This window comes from Oryzias melastigma, linkage group LG4 (genome assembly GCF_002922805.2).
Source record: "Oryzias melastigma strain HK-1 linkage group LG4, ASM292280v2, whole genome shotgun sequence".
NCBI lineage: Eukaryota > Metazoa > Chordata > Actinopteri > Beloniformes > Adrianichthyidae > Oryzias > Oryzias melastigma.
The window spans coordinates 2,195,125-2,214,758 of NC_050515.1; the positions used below are offsets into that span (position 1 = coordinate 2,195,125).

The 19,634-nt window shown below is 37.3% G+C and overlaps 1 protein-coding gene across 3 annotated transcripts in view; it reads left to right on the forward strand.

Annotated features, from left to right (window-relative positions):
• Positions 1-19,634, forward strand: part of cpamd8 (C3 and PZP like alpha-2-macroglobulin domain containing 8) — a 65,510-nt gene that overhangs the window by 3,237 nt on the left and 42,639 nt on the right. For all 3 annotated transcript variants that reach the window (XR_002919932.2, XM_024278331.2, XM_024278332.2), the window contains exons 2-16: positions 965-1,116; positions 3,024-3,046; positions 3,529-3,694; positions 7,384-7,436; positions 9,673-9,690; positions 10,489-10,543; positions 10,943-11,056; positions 12,184-12,268; positions 12,353-12,461; positions 12,669-12,896; positions 15,266-15,436; positions 15,530-15,658; positions 15,739-15,937; positions 17,520-17,695; positions 18,303-18,452. Coding sequence is in view for 2 of the 3 variants with exons in the window: in XM_024278331.2 (XP_024134099.1) it covers positions 965-1,116; positions 3,024-3,046; positions 3,529-3,694; positions 7,384-7,436; positions 9,673-9,690; positions 10,489-10,543; positions 10,943-11,056; positions 12,184-12,268; positions 12,353-12,461; positions 12,669-12,896; positions 15,266-15,436; positions 15,530-15,658; positions 15,739-15,937; positions 17,520-17,695; positions 18,303-18,452 (1,828 nt within the window). In the remaining variant the exon portion in view is untranslated. The remainder of the gene's footprint in view (positions 1-964; positions 1,117-3,023; positions 3,047-3,528; positions 3,695-7,383; positions 7,437-9,672; positions 9,691-10,488; positions 10,544-10,942; positions 11,057-12,183; positions 12,269-12,352; positions 12,462-12,668; positions 12,897-15,265; positions 15,437-15,529; positions 15,659-15,738; positions 15,938-17,519; positions 17,696-18,302; positions 18,453-19,634) is intronic.

Sequence of the window (19,634 nt, forward strand, 5' to 3'; positions counted from 1 at the left end):
TCAGTTATTTTGTTTTTAATGGTGCAGACAGCTCATAAAATGGGTTTGTCAATAGTTTAATTGTATTGAAAGGCAATATAAGTAACTTTCCTGAATGGTGTGCACATTTATATGACACAAATTTACTTGTGAAAGACATTTTCAATTTTGTGAATTTACTATTACTATTATTTACTATTATTCTCAATAGTTGATGAAAAGAAAACATGTTTTTCTCTGAGTTTTAATTAGAAGAGATTACAAAAATTGCATAAAATATTTAAATACCAAAAATAATAGCAGAAATGTCCTGAATGTGCTGAACGTTTTGACACCAATATTGCATAGATTTCAAAGTGCACAAAGAATTGGAACAATTTTGTAAAAAAGATCGCAAAAAAAAAAATGCGTAAGAGGTATGAATACCAAAAGTACAGACATGAAAGTCCTGAAAAAGCTGAACGTTTTGATACCAAACTATCATAATTTGCAGGAAGTACATGAATAATTTGGAGAATTACGTGAAAAAAAGCAAAATTTGCGTACAACTTCAAAAATTGCGTATGCATGTTTTTCTCTGAGTTTAAATTAACCCCTCCGCTCCCTTTGGGGTCCAGATGACTCCAACCACATATTGATATGTGATTTCTTCCATGACAAATGTGGACAGGATTTTATGTCTGCTGTGGACATTAGTGAAACTCAAAAATCAAAGATAAAAAAAAGTTCAGCGCACTGTCTTGGGGGGTCCAGATGACCCCACTCTTAATGTAAACAAGCTAAGGAGAGCGGAAGGGATACGAGGTTTTTTTATTTATCTAACATGTTAGTTGCTTCAACTTAAACTCTCTGCTGAATGACTAAATATGAATCATTTTGTTTGTGAATTGTGTGTTTTTGACCTCCTGACCTCTTCTCTGTTTTGTCCCTCCTCATCCTCATCTGTCCGACCCTCCTCTCACTCTTCGGTTGGATCTCCTGTCAGGGGTTACCTGGTCGCCGCACCCTCAGTTTTCCGAGCCGGCGTCGAGGAGAGCGTGAGCGTGACCCTCTTCAACCCAAAAGCGGAAACGCGGGTTCAGGCGCAGCTGTCGGTGAAGGGGCAGACGGTGGCGCACAGCCACAGCTCCGTGTTCGGTGAGGACAAACTCAAAGCTGAGGTTTCTCCATCGACTGTGTCCGAGAACTGGAGTGAGCGATTGTGATGTCACCCGCAACCAAAGGAAGTCAATTCAGTTGTCATGTTGAAGCTAGACGAGGTTATTAAGCAGTGATTGGTCGGTCTGAGTTAATGTTTCTATGGCAACCCTCCCACCAATCAGGAGTGAGCTTGTTGGAAGGCCACACCCCTACCACTTGAAAGCAGGCTACAGAACATCTGTCAGTCAAACGCTTTGGGGCCAGCAGGCTCCACCTACTTTTAATGAGCCATTTGATTGGTCAGTTTAAAACTTGAATTACAGAAAAAAATGAAAATAAAATGAGAATTATCAAGAAGATGCTAAAAAATGCATCAGAACAAGAATGATAATTCTTACCAATAGAATGAATGAGTAACAGCTGTTTGTTTCTCTACAGAAGTCTGCGGGATTTTGGCTTCTTGGAGCCACTTCCTCTTTGGAACGCGGGGGGAGGGGTCACTCTGTCCAGTTCTCATATACAGTCGATGGTTTACTCGTCCAAAATCCTTCACGACTCACTCTACTGTGCGTTCACCATTTTGCAGTGCTGTCCGAATATACAATTCCAAAATCAAGTGAATCCAGCCTACAGGGTCAAGTGAGCTTCATATGGTTTGAAAGTGGGCAGAAAATGTGGGTTTGTCTGCAGTTTCTGTGGAGACTCCACCTGTGTGCCCACATTGGCTTAAGTGGGCACTCAGTGGGTTAACTAGCTACGCTAACCAGCCGCCCGGTGGATAGGGAAGTTCACTAGCTCAATACAGCAGAGTTCGCTAACGTGGAGCTCGCTAGCTCAATACAGCGAAGATCGTTAGCTCGCTACAGTGGATCTCGCTACAGTAGAGCTTGCTACAGTAGAGCTCGCTAGCTTGCTACAGCGGAGATTGCTACAGTAGAACTTGCTATCTCAATACAGTAAAGCTCACTACAATAGAACTTCCTGAAGTGGAGCTCGCTAGCTCAATACAGGGAAGTGTGCTAGCTTGATACAGCAGTACTCGCTACAATGGAGCCCGTTAGCTCAATACAGCGAAGCTCTCTAGCTCGCTACAGTAAAGCCCGGTAGCTCAATAAAGCGAAGCTCGCTACAGTGGAGCTTGCTAGCTCAATAAAGCGAAGTTGCTAGCTAGCCGAGCTTGCTAGTTCAATACAGCGAAGCTCGCTAGCTCGCTACAGCGGAGCTCGCTACAGTGGAGCTTGCTAGCTCAATAAAGCAAAGTTGCTAGCTAGCGGAGCTTGCTAGTTCAATACAGTGAAGTTCGCTACAGTGGAGCTCGCTAGCTCAATACAGCGAAGCTCACTAGCTCGCTACAACAGACCTCGCTTGTTTGCTGCAGTGGATCTCACTACTTAAATACACTATAACTCGCTCCAGCAAGGGGCTCACTAGCTCGATACAGCGGAGCTCACTCCCACAGAGCTCGCTAGCTCACTAGCTCGCTACAGTAGAGCTCGCTAGCATGCTACGCGTCCACTGGGAGGGTGGCTAGCATAGCGGGCCAACCCACTGAGTGTCCACTTAAACTATTAAACCAACTCTGGTGAGGCCACCCCAGAAACTGCAGACAAACCCTATCGGGGTGGAGTTAGCCTTGCTAGCTGGGAAACCATGAATGTTTTTATCATTAGAAACTTGTTAACATGATAATTGCAGTAGATTCTTAAGTAGAAAAGTGGCGTGAGCCGCTTTTCTCCTTAAGTTTTAACGGTTGAAAACTTCGAGTAAATCAAAGAACATAAAACACTGGAGCTCCGGTGTTAACGGGTTACAGAAAAACAACATGTAGAAAACCACACAAGTGACAAAATTTGCAAAAACAAACATAAAAAAAGCCTGACTTGTTTTGTCTCTTGTTGTTTTAGATAAAGGAACCATTAAACTGAAGGTAAGTCTGACAGTGTTTATCACATACCTCCGATTCCTCTGTTTCCCTCAGTTACGGCCACATTCCTCTGGCAGCATGCGCATCAACACTAACATCATTTATAACGCAACATCTGTCTCTGTTCATTCATTGTGAGCACCGTAATGGCCTCAATATAACACACAACAGCTGCTGACATGCACGTATGAGCTGCCGCCCCTGAAGGCTGCAACACATCAATCCAGTTTGCACAACATCCTCGCTTTGTTGTCTTATTTCCAAATCACACCCGGACTTCCCTCCAGAGCTGTCACATGTAATACACGGCCTCCTTCTCCTCTTTTATGTCATCGCTTTGTTCCTGCGTTCTCTTATTATTAAACGCACTAAATCAAGAAGTCCTTTTAAATCTCGTGTCATCGCACCGTCCAACTTTCTGCCTTTGTTTGTGACCCAGCCCCGATCCGGCTCGGCTCGGCTCTCACGAGCGTTTCTGCCTGCAGGTTCCCTCCGGGCTGAGAGGTCAGGCTCATTTGAAAGTGTGGGGGAACCGCCATCTTACAGAGGGAGGTTACATTTTCCACAACTTCACCACCGTCACCGTGGAGAGCACGGGCACGGCTGTCTTCATCCAGACCGACAAGCCCATCTACAAGCCCAAACACAAAGGTGCTGAACACTCAGTGAACAACACGGATCAGTTGAACTTCATCATAATCGATTCCGATCGATTTCCGAAGCGTCTTTTGATTGTGAATGTTTAGTCAGCGTTCACACTATTGTGATTCTCCTTCCTGTACGTTTTTCAGCACATAAAAATCACATTTTCAATGATTTCATCAATCTTGGTACCAAAACGTTCAGCTCGTTCAGGACATTACTGCTTTTAGTTTTGTTATTTATAAACGTTATAGTTTTTTGAAATATTGAGCAAAATATGCCCCATAGGAAATGAATGAGAAAGTCTTAGAATTTCAAAATTTTGAAGTACATTAGCAACAAGCCTTTAAATATATTCATGGAATATATTTTCATATTTTATAGTAATTAAAAAATGGAGTTTAGCTAATGAATGTTTATTTACAAAAATAAAAAAAAATCCCATTTATTTTCAATCACACAAACTGCGTAAAATCCAAAAAAGAAACCAAAAATGTACAAATTCCAAAATTACAAACAGGAATGTCCTTAACGAGTTAAACCTTTTGATACCAAAGTTGCATAATTTGCATAAAGTTCACAAATATTTGAAGAATTATGTGAAAACAAATTGAAAATTGGGGTAAAATGAAAAAAAATGCATATGTTATAGTACAAGCATCAATGTCCTGAACATGCTGAATATTTTGAATTTGCAGAATTGCAGAAATTTGAAAAAAATCCTATTAATTTTCAATGGAGCTGAGAAATCACACAAACTGCGTAAAATATAAAAATTTTTAAAACATATTAACTCCACAATTAAAGCAGGAATGTCCTAAAGAGCTGAATGTTTTAATACCAAAATTGCAGAAATTACTGAAAGTGTGATTTAAGTTTTTACAAATCCAAAAATGTACGGAAGAATAAATAAGGAATAATAATGAGAAAAAGGATCACTGTTGCAAATATTTAGAAATGCAGTTTTAGTCTTTCAATACGTCTTCCATTATGAGTAAAATGCCACAAAAAAATGTTAAAAACACACAAAAAAACATGTTCATCGTAGTGGGTTTTAAGGATTTATCATCTAATCATACCTTTAGAGATTAAATTTAAAAAAGTTTTTTTTGTGATGTTGGTGAGTAATAATTGTATCCAAAAGAGGAAGAGAAAGAAAACGCTTACATTTTGATTTGATTTATTAAGTATAAACCCTGTAAAGATGTTTTTCTGCCCTAAAAGTGTAGCTTTTTTCATATTTTGCTTTTAAAAACGGAATAAAAAAAATAAATTCTGTTTCACGTCATAATTTGTTTATCTTTTTATTTGGAAAATAGGTCAAGAATGAAGACAGGACAGAAAGGTTCTACTTTGTTCTCCACATGAACTGTCAATATTCCTGCATTAGAGTTAAAAATTTGCTTTTTCTAAGTAAACGGATAAATGATTACATCACCTAATACACCAGCTTTAAAGCTCATTCCTGAAAAAAAACTTGTTTTTCATTTTATCCTGGAACATAATTTGTTTTTTTGAAATTTATTCAAAGAAAAAATACTAAATGAGATGGTCTATGGCACGTGTCAAAGTCAAGGCTAGCTTTATGGACTATTTTGGCATTTACTAAGATCTTTAGGCTGTTTTGGAGTTCAGCTAATATTTCAGCGACATGCTAGCTGTTTTGGCTACTTTAGGCTTTTTTTAAGTATTTTAGGCTGTTTTGGAGTTAGGATAATACCTACATGCTAGCGGTTTTGGCTAATTTAGACTTTTTTCAGTTTTTAGGCTATTTTGATGTTTGGTTAACCTGATTTCTGTACATTTTTAGGGCAATTTGGCATTTAGCTAATAATTTAGCTAGCTATCAGCTTCAGCGTTTTGAGCTGTCAGCTTTAGCATTTTTAGCTATCAATTTCAGCAGTTTCAGCTATCAGCACTAGTATCTTCAGTGGCCAATTTCAGCTTCCAGCATTCACACTAGCATTATTACAGGTAATGCTATATATCTAGTTCATAATTATGTTAAAAAGTTAGTTTTAAAAATGTAGTTTCAGAGTGTTCAATGTTTATCCTGTTCGGCCCGCGGCTAAGGTGTGTTTTGGATTTTGGCCCCTTGTGCGATTGAGTTTGATACTCCTGCTCTTGAGTGTAAGTCGCACTTTTGGGAGAAAAGTCTGATGTTTCAGAACAAACCCGCCAAGCCCGGTGTAGCTAAAAAAATAAATAAATATAAACAAGAATACTAATATTTTCATCCGTATAAGAAAAATATCAAAGTTTAAGAGGAAAACAATGGGATTCTCTTCCATGTTTGTTTTTGACAACACTTCTTCTGTTGCTATCTGTAGCAAATATTTCAGATGCAGCGCCCTCTAGCGGTTGTCAGAGGAAACAAATAAATTAGCTTATTTATGTCTGAAATAACAACAACAAAAAAAAAGTCAAGAACACAAATAAGTCACTCCTGAGTATAAGTCACACCCCTGGCTGAACTATGAAAAAAACTGAATGGAAATAATGGTTATTGTGACCAATGGAACAACTGTGTAGCTGTTTATTTCTCTATACAAGTCTAGGGGATTTTGGCTTCTAGGAGCCACTTCCTGTTTGGAACACCAGGGGGGAGGAGTCACTCAGTCCAATATTTCAGCTATTTGCTACCTATTTTGGCTAATTTAGGCTTTCGTTTAGTGTTTTGTGCTGTTTTGTAGTTTGGCTAATATTTACATGCTAGCTGTTTAGGCTATTTTAGTCTTTGTGTTTAGGCTGTTTTAGAGTTTGATTAATATTTCAGCTACATGCTAGCTGTTTTGGCTAATTTAGTTTTTTTTTTTTTGTTTTTATGTTGTTTTGTAGTTTGCCAATATTTTAACTACATGCTAGCTGTTTTGGCTAAGTTAAGCTTTTTTGTTCAGTCTTTTAGGCTGTTTTGGAGTTTAGTTAATATTTCAGCCACATGCTAGCTGTTTCTACTAATTTAGGCCTTTTTCAGTTTTTTACGCTGTTTTGAAGTTTAGCTGTTTTTTCAGCTACATGCTAGCTGTTTTTGCTAACTTAATTTTTTTTGTTTTCAATGCTAATTTGGCATTTAGCTAATATTTTAGCTGACTCTCAACTTCAACATTTACAGCTATCAGCTTCAGCATCTTCAGCTGTCAGCAGTAGCATCTTCAGCGGCCATATTCAGTTTACAGCATTCACACTAGCATTATCACAGGTAATGCTATATATCTAGTTCATAATTATATTAAAAAGTTACAGTTTTAAAGTTTTAAAAACATAGTTTTAGAGTGTTCAATAATTGTTTATCCTGTTGGGCGTGCGACCTAAGGGTTTTTAGCCCCCTGTGCGATTGATTTCGACACCCCAGCTCTATGGTGTTTCATCCTTATTTTTTGCACTTTAATGCAATTTATTAAAAAAAAAAGTGCAAACAATTTTCTATTTCAAGCTTTCCATTTCCTAACATTGTGTGTCTGAAGTGCAGATTTGTGTGTATTTTCGCTCATGAAGTGATGTTGAAGTCACCAGAGTTTGGATTTACACTGTTTCTGATGAGAGGAGTCAAACTTCTGAAGTTTGTTTTGAACTGCAGCTTTTAAAGTGTAGTTGCACCGTTTCATGTTTGATGTGGTGGAGGAAGATTTTCATGCTCTCTGACACATTAATGCGAACAGGATTTGTTTACAGGATTTGTTTCTGCTTTGTGTCCTCAGTGCTCATCAATGTCTACACGGTCACACCAGACCTGAGGCCAGCGAATGAAAAGGTATTCAAGAGAACAATTTCATAAAAAATAGCACAATTTACTTACATTCAGAACGCAGCTAGTAGACAGCTAAATCATCATATGAAGTAATAGAAGGAAGGGATAAAAACATCTACCACTACGTTTGATTGATTGGTTTATTTGTTTGTTTATAGTTCAGTATTATTGTGTGAATGCATAGTGAACATTCACACTATAGTGATTCTCCCGCTCCTTTCCGTACATTTTTGGCACATAAAAACTCAATCACGCTTTCAGCGATTTCGTCAGTCTTGGTATTAAAACGTTCAGGTCATTCAGGACATTACTGCTTGTATTTTTGGTATTAAACTTCATAGTTTTTGAAATATTGAACAAAAGAGAAAACCTATGGGAAATAAATGAGAAAGTATTCAAATTTCATATTTTAAATACATGAGCAACAAATCTTTAGATATTTTTCATGGGCTATGTTTTCATCTTTTATAGTAATTTTCAAAACATTTTGAGTTTAGCTAATTTTGGCTAGTTTTTGGCTAGTTTGTTATCTACTAGTCTTTTAGGCTAATCTAGAGTTTATCTTCTATATTAGCAGCATGCTAATGTTTTTGATTAATTTAGTTCACTGAGAAATTTCATGCTACATTAAAAATTAGCTAGTATTTAAGCAATATGCTAGCTTTGTTTTGGCTAATTTGGCATCTACTGGAGTTTTTTATGCTAATTTAGAGCTTCCCTGATATTTTAGCAACACGCTAATGTTTTTGGCTAATTTGTCATCTACTGGAGTTTTTTAGGCTGATTTAGAGTTTAGCTTCTCTATTAGCAACATGCTAACGTTTTTGACTAATTTAGTTTATTAAGGAATTGTAGGCTATTTTGGAGTTTAGCTAGTATTTAACCAATGTGCTAGCTTATTTGGCTAAATTGGCATCTACTGATTTCTTTATGCTGTTTTGGAGGTTAGCTAATATAAGAGCAACATGCAAACATTTTTGGCTAATTTGTTATCTATTGAGGTTTTTAGGCTAATTTGCTAGAGTTTAGCTTCTGTTTTAGCAACAGGCTAACGTTTTTGGCTAATTTGTCATCTACTGGAGTTTTTTTAGGCTAATTTAGAGTTTAGCTTCTATATTAGCAACATGCAAACATTTTTGGCTAATTTGTTATCTACTGAGGTTTTTATAGGCTAGTTTAGAGTTTAGCTTCTATTTTAGCAACAGGGTAACGTTTTTGACTAATTTCATTTATTGAGGATTTATTGAGCTGTTTTTGAGTTTAGCTAGTATTTAAGCAATATGCTAGCTTTGGCTAATTTGGCATCTACTAAGGTTTTTTTTTAACTATTTTGGAGTTTAGCTCATATTTAAACAACAAGTATTTAGCAAAATTGGCATGTATTCTGGGTTTTTAAGCAAATTTACTTCAAATTTTTCTGAAATTGGGGTCAATTTCAGCACTCTTTTATAGTCCTTTAAAGAAACTTCCAGTCTTTTAGCAAGTTTAACATTTTGCAAATACCTTGCATTTTCATCAAATCTCTTTAGCAATTAAAATAAATTGCGTCACCATTTTCAGCAAAAAGCTTCAGCATCTTCAGTGACTATTTTCAGCATTATCGAAGGTAATACAACTTTTCTAGTTTGTCATTACATATGACTATTATATTTTCTTACCAGAATAAGCATGACATTAGCCTAAAGGAACTACAAAGAGTGTAAATATGTTCATGTTGTAGAAAAAAAAAGAAAACGTTCAATAAACTATTTACACACATTTACACATACACACTTCTTGCCCAAACTAAACAAGTCCTGGTAGTAATGTAAGTCAGCCCGATCTTATTATAGGTTGCAGAAAGCTGACATTTTTAGCTTCCAAGCATCCGTTTCTCCATTAATTCCAAAGCTCTTTTTCTTTTTGCGTCTGTTGACACGGATATGAAAACACCTTTTGAATGTATTTTGGGGCTGTTCGGATGGGAAACCTCGTCCGCTTGGAGTTCAAAGAAACATCCAGTTTACAGAAGCCGAGTTTGGAGTCACTTCTGCTGGAATGTTTGCCGTGGCTCCAAATATACAGAATTACTGTGCAGGCAAACAGTTTATTGATGTTTGCTGCCATGAATGTTCGTCGCAGCTAAATTCACTTTCACAGACAGAGGATTGTAGGATAAGCAGAAATGTGAAGCTTAAGATCTCCTGTTGGCTTATTTTCTATTTATTCATTCAATCCTTTTTTCCCTCTTCTCTTGCAGATTGAGGCGTATGTTTTGGTGAGTGAAGACGAGCGGGCGGGACCACCCAGGGTTGGCAGAGCCACGTCTGGGATGAGGACAGTTGCAATTTTAGTTCCCAACCGGCTTTGAGATTACAGAGCAGAAGTCAGGAAAGCTCACCTTGATAGCAGGGTCCGCTTGAATAAACAACATGAAAGGAGCCTCGTCTCTTCTCCTGTTCTACCACCATTACTCATCTCCTAATGCAGATCTTCTTTAGTTTTGACAGGACAAGATAATATTTGCATAATAGGTTACATTTTTATTCAAAGTCCCACTCCAATTAAAAACAATGTGTTTTTTAAATTGTTTAAATTGTTTTCTGATGAAAAATGAAAGAAAATTAAGATTCAGATTCTAAGTATTTCTTAAATTCAAATAGTTATGAATCAGAAACAGATTAAAAAAGGCAATTTGATTAAGATCTCATTGGTAATGTAGAAAATACAGTGGACAAGCTGCCTGCTAGTGAGAAAGCATGTAAACAGAGAACTCTCAGCGATGGAGAGGGCTCCGCCCACAACTCGGAGGCAAATTTCAAACGAACGACTGTCACTCTGTCGAAAATCTCCTCAAAATTTTTGCTAAAAACAGCATAATCCTAATTAAAAGACCTCTGGGAACGCTTCAAAAATAGATGATTGGAGTGGGACTTTAGATTTATTTAAGATGTTTCAGAAAATCAAACTCAAACATTGTTTAACTGAATCCAGTTTTGCCAGATTAAGCATAACTAAGGCTTGTTTTATGACCTGCTGCAGCTGAAGGCTGTAGTAACATAAACTGATCTTTCAGGATCCCAGAGGATCAAGGATGATCCAGTGGAAGAACCTTAAGCCCGTCTGCTGCGGTGAGCTTATTCTCAAACCACCTGCATGTACAGTAGATCTACTGTTAGGTTTTGCAAATCTATTGCTCTTGTTTTTAGGGAAAACGTGAGATTTCTGTCCAGTTCCAATGTGGTTTTATACAGCAGGTACACTGTAAAAAAATAAAACACTGGATAAATTAACAAAATCTTTGAAATTTTACATAAAAAATATTAATTTTATCAGATTGAATTTTTGAGTAAACCATCAACCTCAATTTTTTTCTTTTTTATTGAAAATGAAAACATTTCAATGCAGTAAATTACAGAACTTTTATTAATTGATCCAATGTGTCACTTTTTACAGTGTATAATAATTAATAAACCAAACAAAAGCCCACGCTGAAAATGTGAAACAGTTGTGTGTCTTTGCTCCTGTAGGACTTGTGAACATGAGTTTCCCTCTGTCGGACCAGCCTGTTTTTGGGGAGTGGGTGGTGTTCGTGGAGGTGCAGGGCCACACGTACAACAAGTCCTTTGAAGTGCAGAAATACGGTAAAAACCACAAGCATAAAAAAAAAAAAATACCAAAGAGGATGCAAATAAAGTAAAATCAGGAAAAATTGTCTCTGCTTTTGAGATATTGAAGTTTATGTTGTCTATTACTTCTATATTTTAATACATCAGTCAGTTCTAGTTAACGATGTTTTCTATGAGAATAAAGTAATACATTAGGATAAAAAGTCATAATTTTACAAAAATAGCGTCAAAATTATACGAAAAGACTTGTAATTCACGAGAAAAAAGTAAATAACTTACAAGAATGTTATGAATTTATGAGAAAAAAGGTGATATTTTAAGGGAATGCAGTTGAAAAATTATGATTTAAAAAGTCATTTTTACAAGAATAAATTTGTAAAATTATTCTTAGGAAAAAGTTGGAAGTTACGAGAAAAAGTTGTAAATTTATGAGAAAAAAAGTAAATCATTTACAGTAATAACGTTGTAAAATTATGAGAAAATATCTGTAATTTCCAAGAATAAAGTCGTAAAATTATGAGAAAAAAAAGGTAATCATTTTTACGAAAATAAAGTGGTGTAATTATTTTTAAAATTGTAATTTTATGAGCTAAAGTTGTACATTTCTGAATTTTTTTTTAAATAATAAAGTCATAAAATTACGAGAAAAAAGTTGTAATTTTACCAGAATAGTCATAAAATTATTTGTGAGTTTAGCTAATATTTCAGCTACATGCTAGCTGTTGTGGCTAATTTTGGCTTTTTCATTTTTTTAGGATTTTTTCAAGTTTAGCTATTTTTTCAGCTACATGCTAGCTGTTTTGGCTAACCTAATTTTTTTTTCAGTTTTTTAGACTGTTTTGGCATTTAGCTAGTATTTTAGCTGCCCATCACCTTCAGCATCTTTAGCTATTAGTACTAGCATCTTCAGTGGCCAAATTCAGCTTCCAGCATTCACACTAACATTATCTCAGGTAATGCTCTATATCTAGTTCATAATTATGTTAAAAAGTTACGGTTTTAAAATGTAGTTTTAGGGTTTTCAATAAATGTTTATCCTTGCTAGCCAGCCGCCAGGTGGACGGCATAGGGAGCTAGCAAAGGTCAACTCCCCTTTATGGCTTTCTACAGAGAAGACATCTGAACTATTGGTTCCTCCACAGTGATGCCAAAGTTCGAGTTGGTGGTCGATCCGCCGCCGTACATCCGTGATCTGAACCTCTGCGAGCCGGCTACAGTCACAGCTAAGTCAGTCCCACTTCTGCAGCAGCTTTGCCTCAGAAAACTGTCATGAATCTCCACGTTAAGCTCCATCATCCCGATGCCTTACAGGTACACCTTTGGAAAACCAGTGACAGGTAAACTGACCGTCAACATGACTGTGAATGGAGTCGGCTACTACCGCCACGAGATGGGACACCCTGTCATAAAAACTATGGAGGTTCGTTGCTTCTTTACAAATGTTGGAAACTTTTTGGCTGACACAACATGTTAAAATATCATATTAAAAATACAACTTACTGTTATTTTTTAACATATTTTACTACTTTAATGTGTTATTTTAAACATGTAATATTTGAACTCATTTCATCAAAGCTGTTCGACTGGCACACTTTAGCAGATCTGATCTCACGTCTTCTGTCTGCAGATCAGAGGTTCTGCCAACTTCAGCCTGTGTGTCAGAGAGATGATGCCGGTGGACGTGGCGGACCACTTCAGGGGGACGGTCAGCATCTGGGCGTCCGTGACCAGCGTGGACGGAAGCCGGCAGACCACGTTTGACGACTCCACGCCCGTCCACAAGCAGCTCATCGACATCAAGTATTCCAAGGAGACGCGGAAGCAGTTCAAACCCGGGCTTCCTTATAAAGGAAAGGTCAGACCAAAACGAACATGTCTGGGTCGTCATTTAAAGAAGACAGCTGTGACGTTCATCTGCTGATGCTTTACGTCTGTTTTTCCACACATAAAACTCTGCCGGATTAAGAACCATTCTAAGAAATTCCAAAACTTAACGGCAGAGGAGCGCCGTCGGCAATCAGCCTTTAAGAACAAACTCTCCGTTTAAATTCAGGATTCAGAGATCCTTAAAACGAAACAATAAAATTCAATTTATGAAATTTAGAGTTGAGGATGACATGGATCGTCTTAAACCATTTAGGATTCACATTTTATGATTATAAACCTTTAGGATTATATACAAACATACAATGGAGTATTAAGGCCAACATAAAAAGGAATTCTAAAAAGAAATCTTTGAGAGTAAAGTGATGACATTATTTTTTAATTTAAATTTTACAAGAAAAAGTTGCAAATATATGAGAAAAAAGTAAAAATATACATTAAAAAGTTGTTAAATTATGAGAAAAAGTTGTAATTTTCTGAGAATAAAGTAACAAATTATGATAAAAAAGTTGTAATATACAAGTTAAATATTTACACGAATAGTCATAAAATTATTTAATATTTTTTTATTAGAATAAAGTAATAAAATTATGATAAAAAGTCAATTTATTACAAAAATAAAATGTAAAATTATGATACAAAAAGTTGTAATTTACAATTAAAAGTTGAAAATATGTGAGGAAAAAAAGTAAATAATTTACAAGAAAAAAAGTCCTAAAATTATGAAAAAAAACAACTTTTAGAGAATAACATGGTAAAATTGATATTTAAAAACATTGTAACTTAAGAGTAAAAGTTTTAAATTTATGAGAAAAAAGTAAATAATTTACAAGAGAAAAGTCATAAAATTATGAAAAAAAGTCAATGTCAAAAATAAAATTATTATTAAAAAAAGTTGTAATTTTTATGAGAATAGTCTAATAAAATCATGATTAAAAAAAGTTGTTCTTTACTAGAAAAAGCTGTAAATATATGATGGAAAAAGTAAATATTTTCAATAAAGGTGTAAAATTTTTAAGAAAAAAGTAAAAAAAATTAAAAATAAAATTGTTAAATTATCATTTAAAAAGAGTTGTACTTTATGGGAAAAAATGTAAATTTATGAGAAAAAAGTAAATAATTTACAATAATAAAGTTGTGAAATTAAGAGAAAAAGTTGTAATTTCACAAGAATAAAGTTGTAGATTTATGAGTAAAAATGTTAATATTTTACAACGATAACATTATCATTTCATAATTTTAAGTTGGGAATTTACAAGATTAAAGTCTTACATTTATGAACCAAGTGTCTGTTGACTAATATAAACAACATAAAAGGAAACAATATCGTGTTTGAATATAAGAGACGTGCAGCGTTCTGTCCTTCGTTCAGATTTGGTTTTTACAAATAAGGAAATACTATTTCTTTTTTATTATAAGTCTAAGGACATTGAATATGATTTTCAGGAAACTGGATCTCTTCAGAGGAAGATTCTGGACCCAAATGTATTACAGCACATGGATTTCTATGATTAAAACAACGTAAAAACAGAGAAGGCTGATTTAATGGATTTTATCAGCCGTAATGTGGTTGGAGGCTCACACAATCAATTATATTGTCAAAAAAGTCTGGCTTTTTTGTGTAGAATTATGACTTTTTTCTCATTGATTTACAACTTTATTCTTGTAAATATATTTTTTTTATTTTCATAGCTGCCCTAATACTCAATTAAACGATCAAACTTTAAACCACTTCCAAATAAATATTGTGAAAGATGTAAACACCGATCCCACTTCCTCTACCGGTCGCTCTCCTGACCCTTTCAAAATAAGAGAAATACATAATCCTTTTTTTTGTAACCCTCCTTTATGTCTTTGAACTCACCGGTCTGTTTGCCAACCACCTTAGCAAACGGATTATTGTAGGAATGACTTATAATACAAATAAATCTCATTGTAATACATTTTGGGAATTTTGTTTACTTTTTATTGAAGCTTAGGCTGCTTTTGGATTTATACATATTTATTTAGTCTCTACAAAGTTGATCTTTGTCTTAAAATATAAAACTCTGTTTGATCTGAGTTTCTGTGATTTTTCCAGTTGAATAATGAATAAATTTACTACCTGTAATTGAGTTTTAGGTTCACAGTAGAACACAACACCGCTCAGGACTTTGATTTCATGCTGGGACTCTTTAATTAAATCTGTTGGTCCCTAAAACATAAGAAACTATTTAGATTATTTGGACTAAATTGAATAATAAGGTCATAATTTTGAAGCTCCATCTGATGTAAACTTGGAGAGAAAGATGCTGAATTAAAGTCTTTAACTTAACTTTTCTTTCCTTTGTTTTCACACAGATTGATGTCACCTATCCTGATGGGAGTCCAGCTGATGGGGTGAAGGTTCGCATCAAGGCAGAGCTCAGTCCGCGGGACAACATCTACACCAGTGAGCTGGTTTCCAAAGATGGCCAAGTCAGCTTTGAGATTCCCTCCATCCCCACAGCTGCCCAGTATGTCTGGCTGGAGGTTAGTGGAAGAGCAATGCAGGATAAACTCAGTCATAAATGACATTTAAAAGGGGATAAATGTATGTTTTGTGTCAAATTTGCATCTGAACAGACCAAGGTGACATCCATTGATGACAGGACAGTGGGAGACCAGTATTTACCAAACTACCTCTCCATAACCAGTTGGTATTCTCCAAGCATGTGTCACATCCAGATCCAAAACCCCAGCAGACTTCTGAAGGTTTGATCGTTTGAAAACTCATCACAAGCTGTGAAGTTTTTCTGATCAAACTCCTGAAAAGTGTCTGTCTGTGTGTGCAGGTTGGCCAGGAGGCTGAAGTGGCGCTTAAATCCACATGTCCCTGTAATTTCACTTTGCACTATGAAGTGGCGTCCCGAGGGAACATCGTCCTGACGGGGAAACAGCCAGCAAACACGACGGTTTCACGCAGAGAAAAACGCGCCACGGTCACCTTTGACAAGAACATCCACGCCACCCAGAGCCCGCCCTCTGCATCGGGTAATGCCCTGAGCTCTACCTTCCTTTTACAACTTCAACCAATTTAAAGAACATCTTAAATTGTTAAAACTAATGTGAGGAATTAGCAATTAGAAAATTAAACTTTTATTTTTATTCCATAAATAGATTCAGATATCCTATCCAATGATCAGTGTTGGGAATTAGGGCCGGCTCAAGGGCATAGGCGACCGCCTAGGTTGCCACCTGCTGGAGGGGGTGCCAAATTGCAATGATTATTTCTTTTTTTTTTTACACTTTAACACACAACTCATTTTGTATAAAAATGTTAAAAATAGTAATAATTAAAACCATGAATAAAATAACTTGAAAGCTTGAAATGTATCAATAATTTTGCCTGGTGCTGCATCCCTCCTTGATACAGCCCCTATCGAAGCAGGTGTTAAAGGGTTAATAAAATTAAGCTTAAAAGTGTCTTTCTTTATATAAGTCATTGTGAATCAGAAGCAGACAAAAATACAGATTGAAAAATCAGTATTTTTGTTAGGTAGAAAGTAAAAATAAAACATTTCCCTCTGCAACAGAGAGAGCAAGGAGGGGGCGGGGCTGCTCTGGTCCCGCCCAAAAGTCAGAGTTGAATTTTTAATGAACTCCTGCTGAATTTCATAAACTATGTCCTAGAACAGAGATAGTCAGGTGTTCCGTGAGATAGTAAGGTGTGCCGTGAAAGATAGTCAGTCAGGTGTGCCGTGAGAGATAGTCAAGGTACCGCGATCTGGCCACTAAATTAGCCCTTAGCTCCGGTTTTTAGAAAAGTCCTGCCCCTTCAACTGTCTCCACCAATCATTGTTGGAGGCTTAATCACATGTCATCCATCTGGCCAATCAGAAGTGGTTAACGTCCTCACTTCCTTGTTTTTTATTCGGCTCATACAGTCTCTCAGTTCCAACGAAAATAACAAATCTTGTGTTTAGCGGTGTAGCTAACCGCCGGATCAGACCGTTTAAAAGGCGAACAAAATAACGAAGTGTCAGTGTCAGTTGCACTACATCTCCCATGATGCATTGGGTTATTTAAAATTAATCACTGTTTACAAAGAATATATTATAGTTGGGATTTCTTTTTTTGCATATCATTGCAAAATAATAATCCAGAGGCATAAACAACTATCAACTAATGTAGTTGAAAATTATTATTAAAAATGTCACAACTTTTTTTTTTCTTTTTTTACAACATTTAGGAAAAAAAGGTGCAACTGTTCTGCCTCAATTATTCCCAAAAAATGCAGGGACTGTACAACAAAACAGACAATAGAGTTTTTCCTTTTAGACGTTTATGGATGCCGGTGTGTGGAATTTTGTTTTAAGGAAAAAGTGTAGCTTGGCTCAAAAAGGTTAAAAAATCAATAGTCTAGAAAATGACAGGTTGTAGGATTTTAGCTTAAAATGGCAGAAACCTAGTTAAAAGATTACTGGGAACACTTTGAAAATAGATGAAAAGATGATCATAGTTGGTTTTAACCGCTAATAAAGATTGTTTGTTTGGACATTCTAAAATAAAATAATTGCAATCTTCAGTGAGAATGTGTCACTCTAGTGTTTGCTGTTTGCTCTTTCTCTGCCAGGTCCTGCAGGTTCCTCCTCTCAGGATGAGATGGACATCTGTGTGTCTTATCTGCGTTTCCCTGTCAGTAACTCCATGACGCCCACCAGCCGTCTGCTGGTCTACTACGTGAGGGAAAATGGCGAAGGTGTCACCGACAGTCAACAGCTCTCTGTCCTGCCTGAGTTTGAGAACCAGGTTTGTTGTCTGCAGAAAACATAAAAAGTTCAAAGTCTCTGCTTCAATTTGAAACTTTAAAGAGTCATTATTGGTGAATGAAGCGAGATTTATGAATAAAAATAAGAAGTTATTCAAGCTGGAGGGGGAGCTGGAGCCGGCCGTTACAGCCTGTAAACAAACATCTGTGCTGGCCTGAGAGTGTTCCCAAGTTCCTGCCTGACTTTAGGTGGAGTTAACTCCCTGAACTATTTACAGCTCTCTGGTATGCCCTTACAACACAGTGAATATGTGTGCGAGGAGGTGGGGGGTTGTGCGGGCAAGATGAGGCAGCGACCATGCAGGCTGGAGGGAGATAAGTGGGGTCATGACAGGAGAGGATGACAGGTTACAGAATGGTGAAAGGAGGGCAGCGGAACAAATTAATGGGGCTAATTTGTGGCTGCTGAAAAATTGCTCTGGTGTGTGAAAGTGACTGTTAGCCTCCCGCTCTCTTTTGAAGGCCTTACTTTTCCTCTCTGTTTCTTTTATTTACGTTTATTTTTTGCTCAAACGCCCCACAAATATGCACCTTTCATTAAAGCAATAATCAAAAGCAATTGTTGATTTTACTTTGTGGTGGTTGCAGGTGTCTGTTTCCCTTTCCTCTAACGAGTCCATACCCGGGGACCCGCTGACTCTCCGTGTTCGGGCGGACCGGGGCTCCTGTGTTTGTATTGCGACGGTCGACAAGAGTCTCTACCTGTTAAAGCCCGACTTTCCACTGACTCCCGACAAGGTTTGCATCCTCTATCCTTTATTCTAGATTAACTTCATTCAGTTTTTATTTAATGACAATTGTGGTTTCAAATAAATCAGAAATGTCTTGATTTAAACGAAATGTAGCCACTAGGGGGCCCAAGCCAGGGTCTCATTGTGTCGGTCCCAAATACAGGGGGTTTTGTCAAGAAGGGCATCCGACCTAAAATCTTTGCCTAACAAAATATCCAAATCAGACCTATAATATCCATAACGGATCGGCCAAGGCCCAGGTTAACAACGACCGCCATCGGTGTTGTTCACCGACAGGTTGCCAGGGGAAATTGGACTACTGTTAGTCAAAAAAGGAGAGGAGGAAGGGGCTTCCAGAGAAAAGAAGAACGTGAATGCTGGACTGAGAGTTGGGACTTTGAATGTTGGAACTATGACAGGAAAAGGTAGAATTAATTGACATGATGCGGAGGAAGAAGGTAGACATACTGTGTGTCCAGGAGATCAGGTGGAAAGATAGCAAGGCTAGAAGCTTAGGAGCAGGGTTCAAGTTGGTCTATCATGGTGGAGATTGGAAGAGAAATGGAGGAGGAGCTATCTTACAGAAGTTTGTTAATAGTGTTGTGGAGGTAAAAAGAGTGTCTGATAGAGTCATGAGTCTGGAGATAGAAATATGGGCAGCAGTCTAAGCAAAGATACCCAGACTTCCCTCTCCCGGCTCCTTTCTCCAGCTCCTCTGAGGGGACCCCGATCCCAGGCCAGCCGAGCAAGTGTTTCCTGGGTCTTCCCCGGGGCCACTGCCCAGTGGGACATGCCTGGAACACCTTTCACAGGGTGGTGCCCAGGACGTATCCTGGTCGCACTGTTGCTCCTGTGAGCTGATCTCTCCTCTCCAGTACCCTGGCATAGACTTGCTCAGGGAGAGTGAGGAATGTGATCCCCTGGTAATTTGAACACACCTTCTGGTCTCTCTTCTTGAAAAGGGAAACCACCACCTCTGTCTGCTAATCCAGTGGTACAGTTCCCAACTGCCAGGACGTGCATGTTGTGTCAGCCAAGACACTCCCACAGCACTCAGTCAGAGCAGACCTCATCCACTCCCGTTGCTTTGCAACTTAAAAGCTCGGGTGGTGTACAGTTCAACCCCAAAGTCCTCATCCTCTGCTTCTCTAAAGGAAAGTATGTCAGCAGGTTTGAGGAGATCCTCGAA